The sequence below is a fragment of the Nerophis lumbriciformis genome, linkage group LG26 (genome assembly GCF_033978685.3).
Source record: "Nerophis lumbriciformis linkage group LG26, RoL_Nlum_v2.1, whole genome shotgun sequence".
In the NCBI taxonomy this organism is placed as follows: Eukaryota; Metazoa; Chordata; class Actinopteri; order Syngnathiformes; family Syngnathidae; genus Nerophis; species Nerophis lumbriciformis.
The window spans coordinates 34,846,650-34,864,800 of record NC_084573.2 but is presented as its reverse complement, the minus strand read 5'-3'; the positions used below and the strand labels follow the sequence as shown (position 1 = coordinate 34,864,800).

Below are 18,151 nucleotides of genomic sequence, written 5' to 3'. Positions count from 1 at the left end.
GATAGTGTGCAGGCGTGACAAATGTTGTGGCCAGGTGAATCTGTTTTTATAAAGTTTATTTTCGACCGTGTCTGGAAAAACAAATTGCGGTGACAACTCAAAGATATACAGTACAGGCTAGAGATGCGCGGATAGGCAATTATTTCATCCGCAACCGCATCACAAAAGTCGTCAACCATCCGCCATCCACCCGAACTAACATTTAATCAAAACCGCACCCGCCCGCCATCCGCCACCCGCCCGTTGTTATATATCTAATATAGACGATGCAAGGCATTAGTGAGGTTATAAAGCTTTTGCCTGTTAAAGAAAGGAGACTGATCCAATGCAGCAGAGACATTCAATGCGTGCCACGCTGTCACGGCCCAGACGCACACCAGTGCGCAATCATCTGGGAGCCGCGCTGAGCGCACCTCCAAGCGCGGTCGCGCCACTCAAACTGCTGCAGGCAGCTGCATTCTATCTTGTTTTAACATCCTGTGGCACTCTTCTGGGATCACGGCGGACGAAACTGCTCATGCTCAGGGTGTTTGTGGAGGTTCGGGGTTTTGCACAAATGTGATGCACCATGTTAGATGTCCCGGTTTTGTGACTGTCGTAGACATAAACGGCGTCGCAGCTCTTGCAAATCACGTAGCCAGCATTACTATCATCCTGATTTACAACCTCATAAAAACGAGTCCACGCTGAACTTTTCTGGCCTTTTTTTCCCCTGGTCTTTAGTATTCCCTTTTTTAGTTTGTCGCGTACCACGTTTGCTGCCGGCGTTGCCATCTCTTTTTTTTTCTTCTTCTATTGTGGTGTGCTGCAGGTGCCTGATGATAAATAATTGCCTGTTTCAAAGAGTGCTGCTCGTTTTTCATATGTGGGTAACAACATTTAACTATGTATATATATTTCCGAATTGGTTTAACTGCCACCCGCCTGAATCTATTTAAAATCTAATTTTTTTTTATTTCAACCGCCCGACCCGACCCGCGGATAAAATCAAAAAAATTTTATTTCAACCGCCCGACCCGCGGATAATCCGCGGACTCCGCGGTTGTGTACGCAAATCGCGCATCTCTAGTACATGCCAAAAGTTTGGACACACCTTCTCATTCAATGCGTTTTCTTTATTTTCATGACTATTTACATTGTAGATTGTCACTGAAGGCATCACAACTATGAGTGAACACATGTGGAGTTATGTACTTAACAAAAAAAGGTGAAATAACTGAAAACATGTTTATATTCTAGTTTCTTCAAAATAGCCACCCTTTGCTCTGATTACTGCTTTGCACACTCTTGGCATTCTCTCCATGAGCTTCAAGAGGTTGTCACCTGAAATGGTTTTCACTTCACAGGTGTCAAAGTTTTGATGCCTTCAGTGACAATCTACAATGTAAATACCGTATTTTTCGGACTATAAGTCGCAGTTTTTTTCATAGTTTGGCCGGGGGTGCGACTTATACTCAGGAGCGACTTATGTGTGAAATTATTAACACATTACCGTAAAATATCAAGTAATATTATTTATCTCATTCACGTAAGAGACTAGACGCATAAGATTTCATGGGATTTAGCGATTAGGAGTGACAGATTGTTTGGTAAACGTATAGCATGTTCTATATGTTATAGTTATTTGAATGACTCTTACCATAATATGTTATGTTAACATACCAGTTGGTTATTTATGCCTCATATAACGTACATTTATTCAGTCTGTTGTTCACTATTCTTTATTTATTTTAAATTGCCTTTCAAATGTCTATTCTTGGTGTTGGCTTTTATCAAATAAATTTCCCCCCAAAATGCGACATATATATGTTTATTTTCTTCTTTATTGTGCATTTTTGGCCGGTGCGATTTATACTCCGGAGCGACTTATAGTCCGAAAAATATGGTACTCCAAAAAATATGGTAGTCATGAAAATAAAGAAAAGGCATTGAAATGAGAAGGTGTGTCCAAACTTTTGGCCTGTACTGTATATTTAAACAGTGTACATTTTCAAAAGATAAATTATAATACTTTTGAAGAGGGTGGGGCCTGGTTTCATTTGCAATCTGGGAACGGCTCGGTTGGGGGGGGTTAAGAGGGGAGGAGTATATTTACAGCTAGAATTCACCAAGTCAATTATTTTATATATATATATATATAAGAAATACTTGACTTTCAGTGAATTCTAGCTATAAATATATATTCATTTTATTATATATATAAAAATAAGAGAAATACTTGAATTTCAGTGTTCATTTATTTACACATATACACACACATAACACTCATCTACTCATTGTTGAGTTAAGGGTTGAATTGTCCATCCTTGTTCTATTCTCTGTCACTATTTTTCGAACCATGCTGAACACCCTCTCTGATGATGCACTGCTGTGTGAAATGCACTAGATGGCAGTATTGTCCTGTTTAAGAGTGTCACAACATTGCGGTTTACGGCAGACGAACTGCTTTACGTTAGAGGAAAACACGTCACTCAGGTCCGCATGGAGCTGGAGGGGGCGTGGCCTCCAACTCCGCCTGAATTTCGGGAGATTTTCGGGAGAAAATTTGTCCCAGGAGGTTTTCGGGAGAGGCGCTGAATTTCAGGAGTCTCCCGGAAAATCCGGGAGGGTTGGCAAGTATGCCGAAAAATACGGTATTTTAACTTAACTTTAAATGTTCAAACTGTTACAATGGCCAAAAATATTAAATATTAATCAATATTAAAATATTAAATACACTTGTTAAATAAAACCTCTACCTTGTTTTTAATGAATACTTAGGCCTACTATGTATTTTAATGTTGGCCATTATAGTGGTACTTGGCCAAGGTTTTTTTTTATGTAGTACTATGTGAAAACAGTTTGAGAACCACTGATCTAAACCACATGGAAGTGTTTTACATGTAAATTAAAACCATCACAGGTCCCTTTTAAATGTATCATTATTGTGGCAGATCAAACAATTGATTTATAACCAAGAAAAGTTGCTTCACGAAGTAATTTATCTTTAACAGACCTAAACAGATGCATTCCTAACTATTTACTAAAATAAAACATCTTAATACACAATTTTGAAGTTAACATCAAAAAACAGCAGAAACACTTCTTAGAAATACAAAAGCAACTATTGAATGTTGGAACTTGTTACTTTTCATCTGTTTCAGATCAAATAAAACTAATAAAACAGACTCATCAATCACAGTGCTGTTCATTACAGTAGAAAAGGACGATTTATTCATTAAATCATTCACAAAAAACTTTGATTTGTATTTTGTTGCTTCGATGACTTGTTAAATGAATAAAAATAAATAAACTCCATTGTTTCCGCAAGACCGCTCCAATAGAGATCTACGATGATGTAGATCGTACTGCGGGTGATGTGGCGTGTGTGTGTGTGTGTGTGTGTGTGTGTGTGTGTGTGTGTGTGTGTGTGTGTGTGTGTGTGTGTGTGTGTGTGTGCAGGACGATACCAGCAAAGTGCTGAGAGAGATGGCTCAAATATGAGGTAAAAAAGAGAGCAAAGGCCCCACAAAATACGAGAGACGCTGTCAAATGTTTAGCGCTGATTTACACTGAAAAAGACAACGTGGTGAAATGTTTGTATGGAGCTGGCATTTCACTTAAGCACTACATCGACACGCCATTACCAGAAAGCATCCTGCATACTTAAAGGGGAACATTATCACCAGACCTATGTAAGCGTCAATATATACCTTGATGTTGCAGAAAAAAGACCATATATTTTTTTAACCGATTTCCAAACTCTAAATGGGTGAATTTTGGAGAATTAAACGCCTTTCTAATATTCGCTCTCGGAGCGATGACGTCACAACGTGGCGTCACATCGAGAAGCAATCCGTCATTTTCTCAAACACCGAGTCAAATCAGCTCTGTTATTTTCCGTTTTTTCGACTGTTTTCCGTACCTTGGAGACATCATGCCTCGTCGATGTGTTGTCGGAGGGTGTAACAACACGAACAGGGACGGATTCAAGTTGCACCAGTGGCCCAAAGATGCCAAAGTGGCAAGAAATTGGACGTTTGTTCCGCACACTTTACCGACGAAAGCTATGCTATGACAGAGATGGCAAGAATGTGTGGATATCCTGCGACACTCAAAGCAGATGCATTTCCTACGATAAAGTCAAAGAAATCTGCCGCCAGACCCCCATTGAATCTGCCGGAGTGTGTGAGCAATTCAGGGACAAAGGACCTCGGTAGCACGGCAAGCAATGGCGGCAGTTTGTTCCCGCAGACGAGCGAGCTAAACCCCCTGGATGTCTTGGCTCACACCGTCCCTTATGCCACCGAAGATGATCAAGAGCAGAATATCGACCCTAGCTTCCCTGGCCTGCTGACATCAACTCCAAAACTGGACAGATCAGCTTTCAGGAAAAGAGAGCGGATGAGGGTATGTCTACAGAATATATTAATTGATGAAAACTTTATTCATTACTCGCGGTTTTACGTAAATTATTATACATAAACTGTGTTTACCAATAATTTAGCTTAAAAACATTTATTTTTTTCAATCATTCGAGTACATTCGGGTAGTCTTGTGTAATGCAGTATTTTGTGTCTATTTAGGTATGGTTAACCTGAGTGCTGAAATTGTGGAAAAATATATGTTCTTAGCGCGCCTGAAATGGGCTGTCTGCACTCTCAAAGTGCATGTTGTTGCCAAATGTATTTCATATGCTGTAAACCTAGTTCATAGTTGTTAGTAATTATCTTATCAGACAGTGTTAAGCCGCTGAAATCCGAGTCTGAATCTGAGCTAATGTCGCTATACCTTGCTGTTTGTTTGTATTGGCATCACTGTGTGACGTCACAGGAAAATGGACGGGTGTATATAACTATGTTTAAAATCAGGCACTTTGAAGCTTTTTTTAGGGATATTGCGTGATGGGTAAAATTTTGAAAAAAACTTTGAAAAATAAAATAAGCCACTGGGAACTGATTTTTAATGGTTTTAACCCTTCTGAAATTTTGATAATGTTCCCCTTTAAGTCCCATCTTAAAACTCATTTGTATACTCTAGCATTTAAATAGACCCCCCTTTTAGACCAGTTGATCTGCCGTTTCTTTTCTTCCCCCCTCTCCCTTGTGGAAGGGGGGGCACGGGTCCGGTGGCCATGGATGAAGTGCTGGCTGTCCAGAGTCGGGACTATTATGTTAGACTCACTATGGACTGGACTTTCACAATATTATGTTAGAACCACTATGGACTGGACTCTCACTATTATGTTAGATCCACTATGGACTGGACTCTCACTATTATATTAGATCCACTATGGACTGGACTCTCACTATTAAGTTAGATCCACTATGGACTGGACTCTCACTATTATATTAGATCCACTATGGACTGGACTCTCACTATTATGTTAGATCCACTATGGACTGGACTCTCACTATTATGTTAGAACCACTATGGACTGAACTCTCACTATTATGTTAGATCCACTATGGACTGGACTCTCACTATTATGTTAGAACCACTATGGACTGAACTCTCACTATTATGTTAGATCCACTATGGACTGGACTTTCACAATATTATGCTAGACCCACTCGACGTCCATTGCATCCGGTCTCCCCTGGGGGGGGCCACATCTGCGGTCCTCTCCAAGGTTTCTCATAGTCATTCATATTGACATCCCACTGAGTTCTGAGTTTTTCCTTGCCCTTACGTGGGCTCTGACCTGAGGATGTCATTGTGGCTTGTGCAGCCCTTTGAGACACTTGTGATTTAGGGCTATATAAATAAACATTCATTGATTGATTGAGTGATTGTCTACCTTTATCAATGGAGCCGTCGGGGTGTTTTTGAAAAGTAACATTCACATTCTTTGGACCAACAATTCACTAACAGCAATGGAGTCCCCTCTGCGGAGAAAAAACGAAAAGAAGAGAAGACAAAACTCCACTCCTCCCCTTTCCTCCCTTTTGCCCGCCCAACTACTACTACCTTTCAATGCGGGGCGGTATAGCTCGGTTGGTAGAGCGGCCGTGCCAGCAACTTGAGGGTTCCAGGTACGATCCCAGCTTCAGCCATCCTAGTCACTGCCGTTGTGTCCTTCTAAGCGCTTTGAGTCACTAGAGAAAAGCGCTATATAAATATAATCCACTTCACTTCACTAAATTAGTCTGATTCCTCAAAAAGTTTGGCTTTAAAGAAGCATCCTACAACCCATGTAAACACTTTAATTAGATCCTGTTTGGCTTTTGAGAAACCGGACTAACACCTAAATTATGCGATTGGAAACCAGATCTCTCGAGTCGGTATGTGCTGCCCCAGGGGACCCTTGTATCGCGCATGCAAAAGTCTCAATGTGCAGGATATCAACCGGGAGCAGATCTTATTCACACGGCAACAACTGGAATGAAGAGGAAACTGTTTATTTGCTTCACAAAAATAATGTTACATTTTGAAGTGCGTCGATGGGAGGAAAAAAATAAACAGATTTACGGTATTTAAGGAGGTAGCTAAGGAAACGGGGAATGCCGGCTTCATTCGGGCTCCCAAACGAAATGCGAATGAGATGAAAGAGAATGAATCAGGCACTGTATATTTCAAAGTAAAGAATTTGTGCATCTGCATTTTTGGACTCCAAACTGGTTTTGCATGTATTCTGTATTGCGCACAATTGGCAAGCTTGTCCAGAACAATAGCAACCATTATCTGGAACACTTTCGGCCTGGGCACGAATGGTCTCTTCCTTCGAATTTCAAACTTCTTCCATCAATCCACAGAGCCTTTAGAATGAACTCCGAGACATTCGATGACATTAGTTTTCATTATTCTTTGTCTGAAAATTCCTTCAAACTCTCTCCCGCCAGTCTTTCTTTGCTTCGGACTTGCATCCGCTCCGAGGCCTTCTTGGTAGTAGTGTCATGTTTGTGGCGAAATCTAAGATAACTTCTTTATGTCATCTATTTAAAAGGGGAACATTATCACAATTTCAGAATGGTTAAAACCATTAAAAATCAGTTCCCAGTGGCTTATTTTATTTTTCGAAGTTTTTTTCAAAATTTTACCCATCACGCAATATCCCTAAAAAAGCCTCAAAGTGCCGGATTTTAACCATCGTTATATACACCCGTCCATTTTCCTGTGACGCCACATAGTGATGCCAACACAAACAAACATGGCGCATAGAACAGCAAGCTATAGCGACATTAGCTCGGATTCAGACTCGGATTTCAGCGGCTTAAGCGATTCAACAGATTAGGCATGTTTTGAAACGGATGGTTGTAGTGTGGAGGCAGGTAGCGAAAACGAAATTGAAGAAGAAACTGAAGCTATTGAGCCATATCGGTTTGAACCGTATGCAAGCGAAACCGACAAAAACGACACGGGAGAAAGCGAGGACGAATTCGGCGATCGCCTTCTAACCAACGATTGGTATGTGTTTGTTTGGCATTAAAGGAAACTAACAACTATGAACTAGGTTTACAGCATATGAAATACATTTGGCAACAACATGCACTTTGAGAGTGCAGACAGCCCAATTTTCATCAATTAATATATTCTGTAGACATACCCTCATCCGCACTCTTTTCCTGAAAGCTGATCTGTCCAGTTTTGGAGTTGATGTCAGCAGGCCAGGGAAGCTAGGGTCGATATTCTTCTCTTGATCATCTTCGGTGGCATAAGGGACGGTGTGAGCCAAGACATCTAGGGGGTTTAGCTCGCTCGTCTGCGGGCACAAACTGCCGCCATTGCTCGCCGTTCTACCGAGGTCCTTTGTCCCTGAATTGCTCACACACTCCGGCAGATTCAATGGGGGTCTGGCGGCAGATTTCTTTGACTTTATCGTTGGAAATGCATCTGCTTTGAGTGTCGCAGGATATCCACACATTCTTGCCATCTCTGTCGTAGCATAGCTTTCGTCGGTAAAGTGTGCGGAACAAACGTCCAATTTCTTGCCACTTTCGCATCTTTGGGCCACTGGTGCAACTTGAGTCCGTCCCTGTTCGTGTTGTTACACCCTCCGACAACACACCGACGAGGCATGATGTCTCCAAGGTACGGAAAACAGTCGAAAAAACGGAAAAATAACAGAGCTGATTTGACTCGGTGTTTGAGAAAATGGCGGATTGCTTCCCGAGAGCGAATAATAGAAAGGTGTTTAATTCGCCAAAATTCACCCATTTAGAGTTCGGAAATCGGTTAAAAAAATATATGGTCTTTTTTTCTGCAACATCAAGGTATATATTGACGCTTACATAGGTCTGGTGATAATGTTCCCCTTTAACATCAACGTAGCCATTAGACACGTAATATTTGTAATATGTGCCAACATTACAGCGGACATCAGGTACAACAAGAGCAGCACAGTTGACTTGTAAGGAGCTGCAGATGCCTTGTTTTGTGCGTGATGTCATAGGTCAATTGGAAAATCAATACAATAATCCGCGCTAAAAAGAAATAAGCGACCCCCAGTTTACGGGAGGCACACTACGTATGACCAATAGTCACATCAGAGAAGGTTTCACAATGTGTGAAAATAACCAAAAAAAACTAACATTCAGACTAATTTAGTCCAAGGAAATGTACTCAATGACAGCCAGACAATGTCCACTTCAGGGTGAGACTGACCATTGTGTTACACACACCCAACAAGTCAAGCATATGAAGGTGGCGAGGAAAATCACAGATACATACAGAGACAGTAAAGTAACGCGCTAAATATGACTGTAATTAATCGCAATTAACACGATAATTTGACGCTTTTAAGTCCACACACTGCTGACATGGCACAACCTGTCTAGACAGACATAAGATCAGCCTCCATGTTCTAATCCTCTTGAGTGCACAGTGTGTCCCACATACTCCAATTATATCATAATACAAACAGTAGGATGCACTGTGTTTTTACATTACTGGACCCTTCAGGCTCACATGCATACCTGTACAGTGACTAAATCATATAGCATTTAAGGTTTTACTACTTACGTATAAAATACTACACGGTCTAGCTCCATCCTATCTTGCTGATTGTATTGTACCATATGTCCCAGCAAGAAATCTGCGCTCTAAGAACTCCGGCTTATTAGTGATTCCCAGAGCCCCCAAAAAAAGTCTACGGGCCATACAGCGTTTTCTATTCGGGCTCCAGTACTATGGAACAGTTAGAGATGCTACCTCAGTAGAAGCATTTAAGTCCCATCTTAAAACTAATTTGTATACGCTAGCCTTTAAATAGACCCCTCTTTTAGACCAGTTGATCTGCCGTCTCTTTTCTGCTCTATTAGGTGACCACAGATGAGGCGCTAACTGTTCAAAGTCGGGACCCGGGGTGGACCACTCATCTGTGCATTAGTTGATGACGTCTCTGCGCTGCTGACTTGTCTCCACTCAAGATGATCCCCTGCTAGCCCCACTATGGACTGGACTCTCAATACTATGTTAGATCCACTATGGACTAGACCAGGGGTCGGCAACCCGCGGCTCTTTGATCACTCTGATGCGGCTCAGCTGCTTACTTGCCGACCCTCCCGATTTTCCCGGGAGAGTTCGGTGCCTCTCGCAGGAAACTCCCGGGATTAATATTCTCCGATTTTCACCCTAACAATAATAATAAGGGCGTGCCATGATGGTACAGCATTTGGCGCCCTCTACAATCTGTACAAACAGCATGCCAGTCCAGCTTTTTGTTGTATGCGTCTTCTACTTGCACACGCAGTGACAGCAAGGCATACTTGCTCAACAGCCACACAGGTTACACTGATATAAAACAACTTTAAGACTCTTACTAATAATGCGCCACACTTTGAACCAAAACCAAACAAGAATGACAAACACATTTCGGGAGAACATCTGCACCTTAACACAACATAAACACTACAGAACAAATACCCAGAATCCCATGCAGCCCTGACTCTTCCGGGCTACATTATACACCCCTGCTACCACCAAACACCGCCCCCACCCCAAGCCTTCTCCCCCACACATCAACCCCGCCCCCTCCGTGCGTCGGTTGAGGTGGGCGGGGTTTGGTAGCGGGGGTGTATAATGTAGCCCGGAAGAGTTAGGGCTGCATGGGATTCTGGGTATTTGTTCTGTTGTGTTTATGTTGTGTTACGGTGCAGATGTTCTCCCGAAATGTGTTTGTCATTCTTGTTTGTTGTGGGTTCGCATTATTAGTAAGAGTGTTAAAGTTTTTTATACCGCCACCGTCAGTGTAACCTGTGTGGTTGTTGACCAAGTATGCCTTGCTGTCACATACGTTAGCAAGCGGAAGCCCCATACAACGTGTGGCTGGACCGGCACGCTGGTTGTAGTGGGCGCTAAATGCTGTACCATCACGGCACGTTCGAGAGAATAGTTGCCCTAAAATTCGTAGTCTGCCGGAAAAATCGGAAGGGCTGACAAGTATGACGCTGTCAAGCGCCATTCATTTAAAACTCGCGGGCCGCACTAACATTCAATTTTCATATTAAGGTGTGGGCAGCGTGTCTGAGACCCCTGGTTTATACATAGCACAAAGCAAAAAAAAAAACTTTGTATGCAGTGTTATTGCATTTTAAATTTCAAAAGATTTTTGTGGCTCCCATTGTTTTCTTTAATTTGTGAAACTGGTCAAAATGGCTCTTTGGGTGGTAAAGGTTGCCGACCCCTGGACTAGACTCTCACTATTATGTTAGATCCACTATGGACTGGACTCTCACTATTATATAAGTTATGGCCCCGTTCAGGGCCATAACCATCCTGAACGGACTGCCCCATTGTCCCTCATAACTGCCTTCTCTTCGGTGCAATAACCCATTCCACCAACCACCCTGTTTTTGTTTTGTTTTTTCATGTATATATTCATTTCACACCATATTCATTGCACTTCTACATTTTTTAAATTTTTATATATTTGCACATTGTTTTTCTAGCATGCACACATCGCACTGTATGGAATGGCCTCAATCTCGTTACCTTGCGTAATGACAATAAAGCTGATTCTGATTCTGATTCTGATATTAGATCCACTATGAACTGGACTCTCACTATTATGTTAGATCCACTATGGACTGGACTCTCACTATTATGTTAGATCCACTATGGACTGGACTCTCACACTATTATGTTAGATCCACTATGGACTGGACTCTCACACTATTATGTTAGATCCACTATGGACTGGACTCTCACTATTATGTTAGATCCACTATGGACTGGACTCTCACTATTATGTTAGATCCACTATGGACTGGACTCTCACTATTATGTTAGATCCACTATGGACTGGACTCTCACTATTATGTTAGATCCACTATGGACTGGACTCTCACTATTATGTTAGATCCACTATGGACTGGACTCTCACACTATTAACTAGATCCACTATGGACTTGACTCTCACTATTATGTTAGATCCACTATGGACTGGACTCTCACTATTATGTTAGATCCACTATGGACTGGACTCTCACTATTATGTTAGATCCACTATGGACTGGACTCTCACTATTATGTTAGATCCACTATGAACTGGACTCTCGCTATTATGTTAGATCCACTATGAACTGGACTCTCACTATTATGTTAGATCCACTATGGACTGGACTCTCACTATTATGTTAGATCCACTATGGACTGGACTCTCACTATTATGTTAGATCCACTATGGACTGGACTCTCACAATATTAACTAGATCCACTATGAACTGGACTCTCACACTATTAACTAAATCCACTACACGTCCATTGCACCGGTCGCCCAAGGGTGGGGTCCCCCACATCTGCGGTCCCCTCCAAGGTTTCTCATTGTATCCCATTGGGTTGAGATTTTTCTTGCCCTGATGTGGGATCTGAGCCGAGGATGTCATTGTGGCTTATGCAGCCCTTTGAGACACTTGTGATTAAGGGCTATATAAATAAACTTTGATTGATTGATATTCTTTGTGGGTCAATTTTGCTAAGTTTAGCAGCTTAAACTCCACCCTAAACATCAGCTTTACAGATGCAGTTTTTTTTGGCTCTGCTGGTGGTGTGCCCTTTTGTCCTGACATATACTGTAACACATGCTGGTATCAGCCATAGTAAAAGGAAATAGGAGAGGAAGGAGGTCAGTGATGTTGATAGGTTTTAAATGTAGTGAGTCCCTGGGATCCACAGGTGGTGGTTTGAGTGGGTTCTGGGAAACTTCAGTGGGTTCTCACTAAAAGGGGCTGTCTGCAACCTTTACGTGGATGCCAACTTTCCAATGTGCCATTAAATGCCGCCCTCTTACGACTTTCCGCACGGTATGTCATAACTACGCCTGTATGTAACACGTGCACACACGCATCAGCTTTGTGTGTTGTCTGGATAGCTAACATTGAATGTATATTCTTCATAACAACAAGACTGCAAATTGCTAATTGCTTCTCTTGGACTGCTTTTGTGTATGTGCACGTGCTCCCTGCATGCACATGTGTAAGAGACAGCATTGAGTGACAAGCCTGAACAATTCTCGGACCAACAAGCAATTTTCATTCAATTTAATTAGCAATTGTGAAAAATATAGACACTTTAAAAAAAAAATTTGTTCGGTAAAATTGCTAGCCGCTGATGTTCTTGTTATTAAAAAAAAAAAAAAAGAAAATCCATATACAGTATTTTTCGGAGTATAAGTCGCACTGGAGTATAAGTCGCACCTGCCGAAAATGCATAATAAAGAGGGAAAAAAACATTAGGCAACTTTCATAAACTATGAAAAAAACTGCGACTTATAGTCCGGAAAATACGGTAGTTCTTATATTCTTATTTTTCTAAATTATTAATAGCATTTGCACAGATAACTGATCTGCTTGTTTATTGGAGTCCAATATGGGTGTTAATATAGTGATTTTGTTTTATTATTTACTCGGGGTGTAACGGTACGTGTATTTGTATTGAACCGTTTCGGTACGGGGGTTTCGGTTCGGTGCTGTACCGAACGAGTTCCCACACGAACATATTAAGTAGCCACCCCCGCTTCCTTCTGCCTCTGTTTCTGTCAGTCCTCTACACAGCACCCAGCATTGTCCCACCCACACAACCATCTGATTGGTTACAAACAGAGCGGTAACAGCCAATCAGCAGTGCGTATTCAGAGCGCATGTAGTCAGTGCTTAGCGTTTAGCAGGTAAGCATCAGGCAGGGGACTCTCCCCAAATGATAATAAACACCTCCCAGTCAACTAGTAGTAACATCACTATGAGCCCGTTGACCTTCTAGAAATATAAAAGGCAGCTCAGCTCGCTCACAGTCCTGGTTTGAGGTGAAGGCTAATTGGCTTTTAGCGTAACGTTAGCTCATTTTGGGGTGTGTGTGTGTGTGTGTGTGTGTGTGTGTGTGTGTGTGTGTGTGTGTGTGTGTGTGTGTGTGTGTGTGTGTGTGTGTGTGTGTGTGTGTGTGTGCATGCGTGTTACGGACAGCAAAGCCCTGTTTGTCTGTTATTTCACTTTACCTTTTTCTGTGTTGATTGAGCTGTGTTGAAGCAGCAAAAAAAGGACATTATGTTAAATAAAGAGTTTCGGTCTCTGATAGTTGATATAATAATGTAACTGCATCACTATGGACTGGACTCTTACTATTATGTTGGATCCACTATGGACTGGACTCTCACAATATTATGTTAGACCCACTCGACATCCATTGTATTCATTCTCCCCTAGAGGGGGGTGGGGTTACCCACATATGCGGTCCTCTCCAAGGTTTCTCATAGTCATTCACATCAACGTTCCACTAGGGTGAGTTTTTCCTTGCCCTTATGTGGGCTTTGTACCGAGGATGTCATTGTGGCTTGTGCAGCACTTTGAGACACTTGTGATTTAGGGCTATATAAATAAACATTGATTGATTGATTGATTGATTAAGCCAACATGAACTCCATGGTGTTCAGGGATGAATAGTCTCTCCTATTGCTATTGTACCATTTTCTCAGCTATAGTTACATTACTCATTAGTAATGCAGCAGCCTAGTTTTGAATGGCAGGGTCCCTGCTATCACATGTTGATAAAAAATATAACATTTACGTAATAAAAATCAACTACAGGCTTCCCAAATGCTGTAATACATTAAGCATGATGAGTTGACTTGAAACTGTTTAATGTTGCACTTTTTATATGGAGAAGAAAAGTTTTGTCATTTTATTTAATCTGAGCAACAACTTGAGGCAGTTTAATGTTGATTAACGTGGGCAGAATTAGTATAGTGTTCCCAATGTTAAAAGGCTATATAAGGCTATAAATGGCTTTATAGCCATTGTTTACAAATTTGGTAAATAAATAACTAAAAAATTTATATTTTGATGTTTTCTTACTGTACCGAAAATGAACCGAACCGTGACCTCTAAACCGAGCAGTGACGTGCGGTGAGGTTGATGGCTGGTGAGGCACTGACTTCATCACAGTCAGATTTACAAACATATGAACCCTAAAGAGTATCTTATTCACCATTTGATTGGCAGCAGTTAACGGGTTATGTTTAAAAGCTCATACCAGCATTCTTCCCTGCTTGGCAATCAGCATCAAGGGTTGGAATTGGGGGTTAAATCACCAAAAATGATTCCCAGGCGCGGCGCCGCTGCTGCCCACTGCTCCCCTCCCCTCCCAGGGGATGATCAAGGGGATGGGTCAAATGCAGATGACAAATTTCATTACACCTAGTGTGTGTGTGACAATCATTGGTACTTTAACTTAACTTTAACTTTACACATACAAACTGTAGCACACAAAAAAGCACATTTAATTAAAAAAACGTTATTATGGTCTTACCTTTACTTAGAAATTAAGTCCATGCGCCGCAACTAAAGCCCTCACTTAAACTTTCCAGGTGCAAGATTGAATCTATTTAAAAAAGTGTAACCGAGGGTTTATAAATGTCGCCTATACTATATGAAACTACAAAATAACAAACACGGAGGCTCCAGTTTACACGAAGACCACTTTATTTACCTTCTTTCAAAAACTTCCGCAACGTGACATCACTTCCGCTCTTAGCGCCTTCAAAATAAGAGCTCAAGGCATATACTGTATAACAGCGCATAACAGGAACTTAACATCACAAAGAGGAAAGCCCATAAATAACTTACAAAAGTTATTTAATAAGAAGCCAAAAAGTGCAAAAACAATAATGTTCGTGTTGGAGGAGTTGTGAATTAGGTACACCTGCAGTCTGCAGGTGTATCTAATGTTGTGTCCCTGCAGTCATTCACAACTCCTCCAACACCAACATTATTGTTTTTGCACTTTTTGGCTTCTTATGAAATAATTTTTTTAAATAGATTCAATCTTGCACGTGGAAAGTTTAAGTGTGGGCTTTAGTTGATATAACAATTCTACGGCGGGGGTGCAGGAGGCGAGCCTCAGCCAGTGCGTCTTTTGCAGCCGTTTTATGATCGCTCAGCACAAGAAATACTTTACACACATACAGTTGTTGACAAAATACACTGTACATTATATACCTCAGCTAACTAAACTATGGAAATGTATAATATAATTCATATAGCAATACAGTCTCACTGCACAGCAGGCCAGCAGTTAGCCGAGTCCGGAATCCATGTTGAGGCACTGAGTGACGTGCCTCAACTGGCTGCTGTTCACCGCACCGTCTCTTCTCAGTATTTGAACGGCAAATGTGAAAATTCAGCGATTTTGAATAAAAATAATCTAAAACTGGTGAAGTTAAATGGAAAATAACTTTATAGTATAATCACTGGATACATATAACAATTTAAATTTTTTTTTCTTTTTACATTTTTTTTCTTTCCATGATGGCAAGTGAGGCCCCGCCTCACCTGCCTCTAGTGACTGCACGTCACTGAAACCGAGGTACGTACCGAACCGAAATTTTTGTGTAACGTTACACCTCTAAGCAACATCATCAACATCATCATGAAGAACCGTTTCTATTTGTAAAGGCCAAACGCTGAACATATCCTCACCATGTTGGTGATCTCAGGGTACGCAGACTCCACGAGGACTCCCCTGTTGGTGGACACATAGTCCACCAGCTCATTCAGTGTGGCCCTCTTGATCTCCTTGCTCTTCATCTCCGTCACCGAGTCAATGAAGTCAAAGAGCATGCAGCACTGCCGGAGTTTCTGACTGAAAAGTTCCTGCTGCTCAGTGGAGGGCGCATCTGGAATCACACAAGTGAAAATAAGGAAATGTTGGTTACTTCACACTACAGCAGTGCTTCTCAACAGGGGGTCCTTGTTATTTTCCCAGGTTTTAGCCAGTGAAAAAAGAAAATAATTTGAAAATAATATAACTATCTGATGTCCGTGAGTGTATGTCGCTTTTTGCTTGCTACACTACCTTAAGGTGCGTGCCATGTTTCAGGGCAAGGGTACCGAGTGGGGAATTAACGCGCAGTGTGCCACGAGCGGGGGAAGGACACCACTGAAGGAATAGAACACCATAAAGAGAGCGATGGCGTCTCACGGCAGCAGCTCACGCTGTTCTGTGTGGGAAAATCGAGCACAAGTTCTGTCTCTAAACTTGGGCTGTCAAAGGTTTAAAACATTGACTTGCGATTAATCACATTTTGGCCATAATTTACTCGCACTTAATTGCGGATATAATTTTTTATTCTTTAATAACTGATAACCTGAGAAAGATAATTTTCTAGTTGTTTTGCTTTATGCAAATGTTTGTTAATTAAACACCATTCTTTTTCAACTCAACACAAAATGGCCATTAACACTCTTTTACTTGCAAAAAATAAATACCTGCTGTTTTTCTTTGTATCCCCTGCTAAGGAGCGCTTCCACTTACATTTCTGTGTTCAGATACCAGCTTAGTGCATTAAAAACACAAAATGTGGATTGTTACCATCATTAGGGGAGCTGAAAAAAAATAAATTCATATCTAAATTGCGATTTTTATTCATTCTGATTCTTAAGTCAATTCATAGTTATCAAGATTCGATTTAAAAAATATATAAATTTATATATATATGTATTTTTATATACTAATGCATTTTTTTAAATACATTTTTGTGTCATCTTCGCAGTATATCTCAAACGTCAGCAAAATAACATTGAATCGAGAATAAATTCTGAATTGAATTGTCAACGGGGCGATATGGCTCGGTTGGCGGAGTGGCCGTGCCAGCAACTTGAGGGTTCCAGGTTCGATCCCCGCTTCCGCCATCCTAGTTACTACCGTTGTGTCCTTGGGCAAGACACTTTACCCACCTGCTCCCAGTGCCACCCACATTGGTTTAAATGTAACATTGATATTGGGTTTCACTATGTAAAAGCGCTTTGAGTCACTAGAGAAAAGTGCTATTTAAATGTAAAAAAAAAAAAAAAAAAAAAAAAAAAAAAGTAAGTAAGTAATATATATATATATATATATATATATTTATAAAATAAAATATATAATATAAATATATCAACTCAGAATTGACGCGAATCGTCACCTAAAAAAAATCGGGAAAACTATATATTTGGTAATGTAATCTCTGATACTTCCACAAAAATAAGCAGGGGTGTCAAACTCAAATACAGAGTGGGCCAAAATTTAAAACTGTTACCCTAATAAAGCACTGTACAAGTACTAAATAAAACAGTGAATGATATGTCTGGGCTAGATCAGAAGAAACTAAATTCAGCTCTAGGAATGGAGAATAATAAAGACTGAACACAGGATTTATGTTTGAGTGGTACCAAATTATATTAAAGAATAATAGGAAAAATAACAAACAACATTAAACATGTAAATTCAAATGGCCATTCACATATACATAAATTCACACAACGTTCAGTTATTTACAACATCAGTATACGTGATTTAGTCCTTGGTTTTTACCAACGATGGTATGAGCGCAACACAAATTCATAGTACATTAAACAGCCCCGCAAAGTCCACGTTGTGGTGGCAGTGTCCAGAGGGGTTTTAGTGAAGGGACGGGGGAAAAGTGAAGGTTCAGGAGGACCGCAATGAACTTGCTGCGTTTTGGCAAAAAAGAAGGGAAAACAGAGGGCGGCTGCTGAGAAGCCTCCTACCAGCCCGGGGTTCGGTTGGGTGGATTCAGTTCAGGTAGTTCGGTTCCAGGCATAAAGCTTCAGACTCTAGTTCAGGGGCTCTAAGCTCGCCATCCAACCTGGCCAATTCCGCAGATAAATCATTCTCAAACACTCCCGCGGACGACCCACGGCTCCGGTAGTCGGCTCCTGCAGCAACCTCACAGTGTGTTCCT

At 41.1% G+C, this 18,151-nt stretch overlaps 1 protein-coding gene across 1 annotated transcript in view; it reads right to left on the bottom strand.

Annotated features, from left to right (window-relative positions):
* Nucleotides 1–18,151, bottom strand: part of ppp2r5a (protein phosphatase 2, regulatory subunit B', alpha isoform) — a 110,466-nt gene that overhangs the window by 34,982 nt on the left and 57,333 nt on the right. The window contains exon 2 of the mRNA XM_061986988.2: nt 15,888–16,084. Coding sequence (XP_061842972.1) covers nt 15,888–16,084 — 197 coding nt within the window. The remainder of the gene's footprint in view (nt 1–15,887; nt 16,085–18,151) is intronic.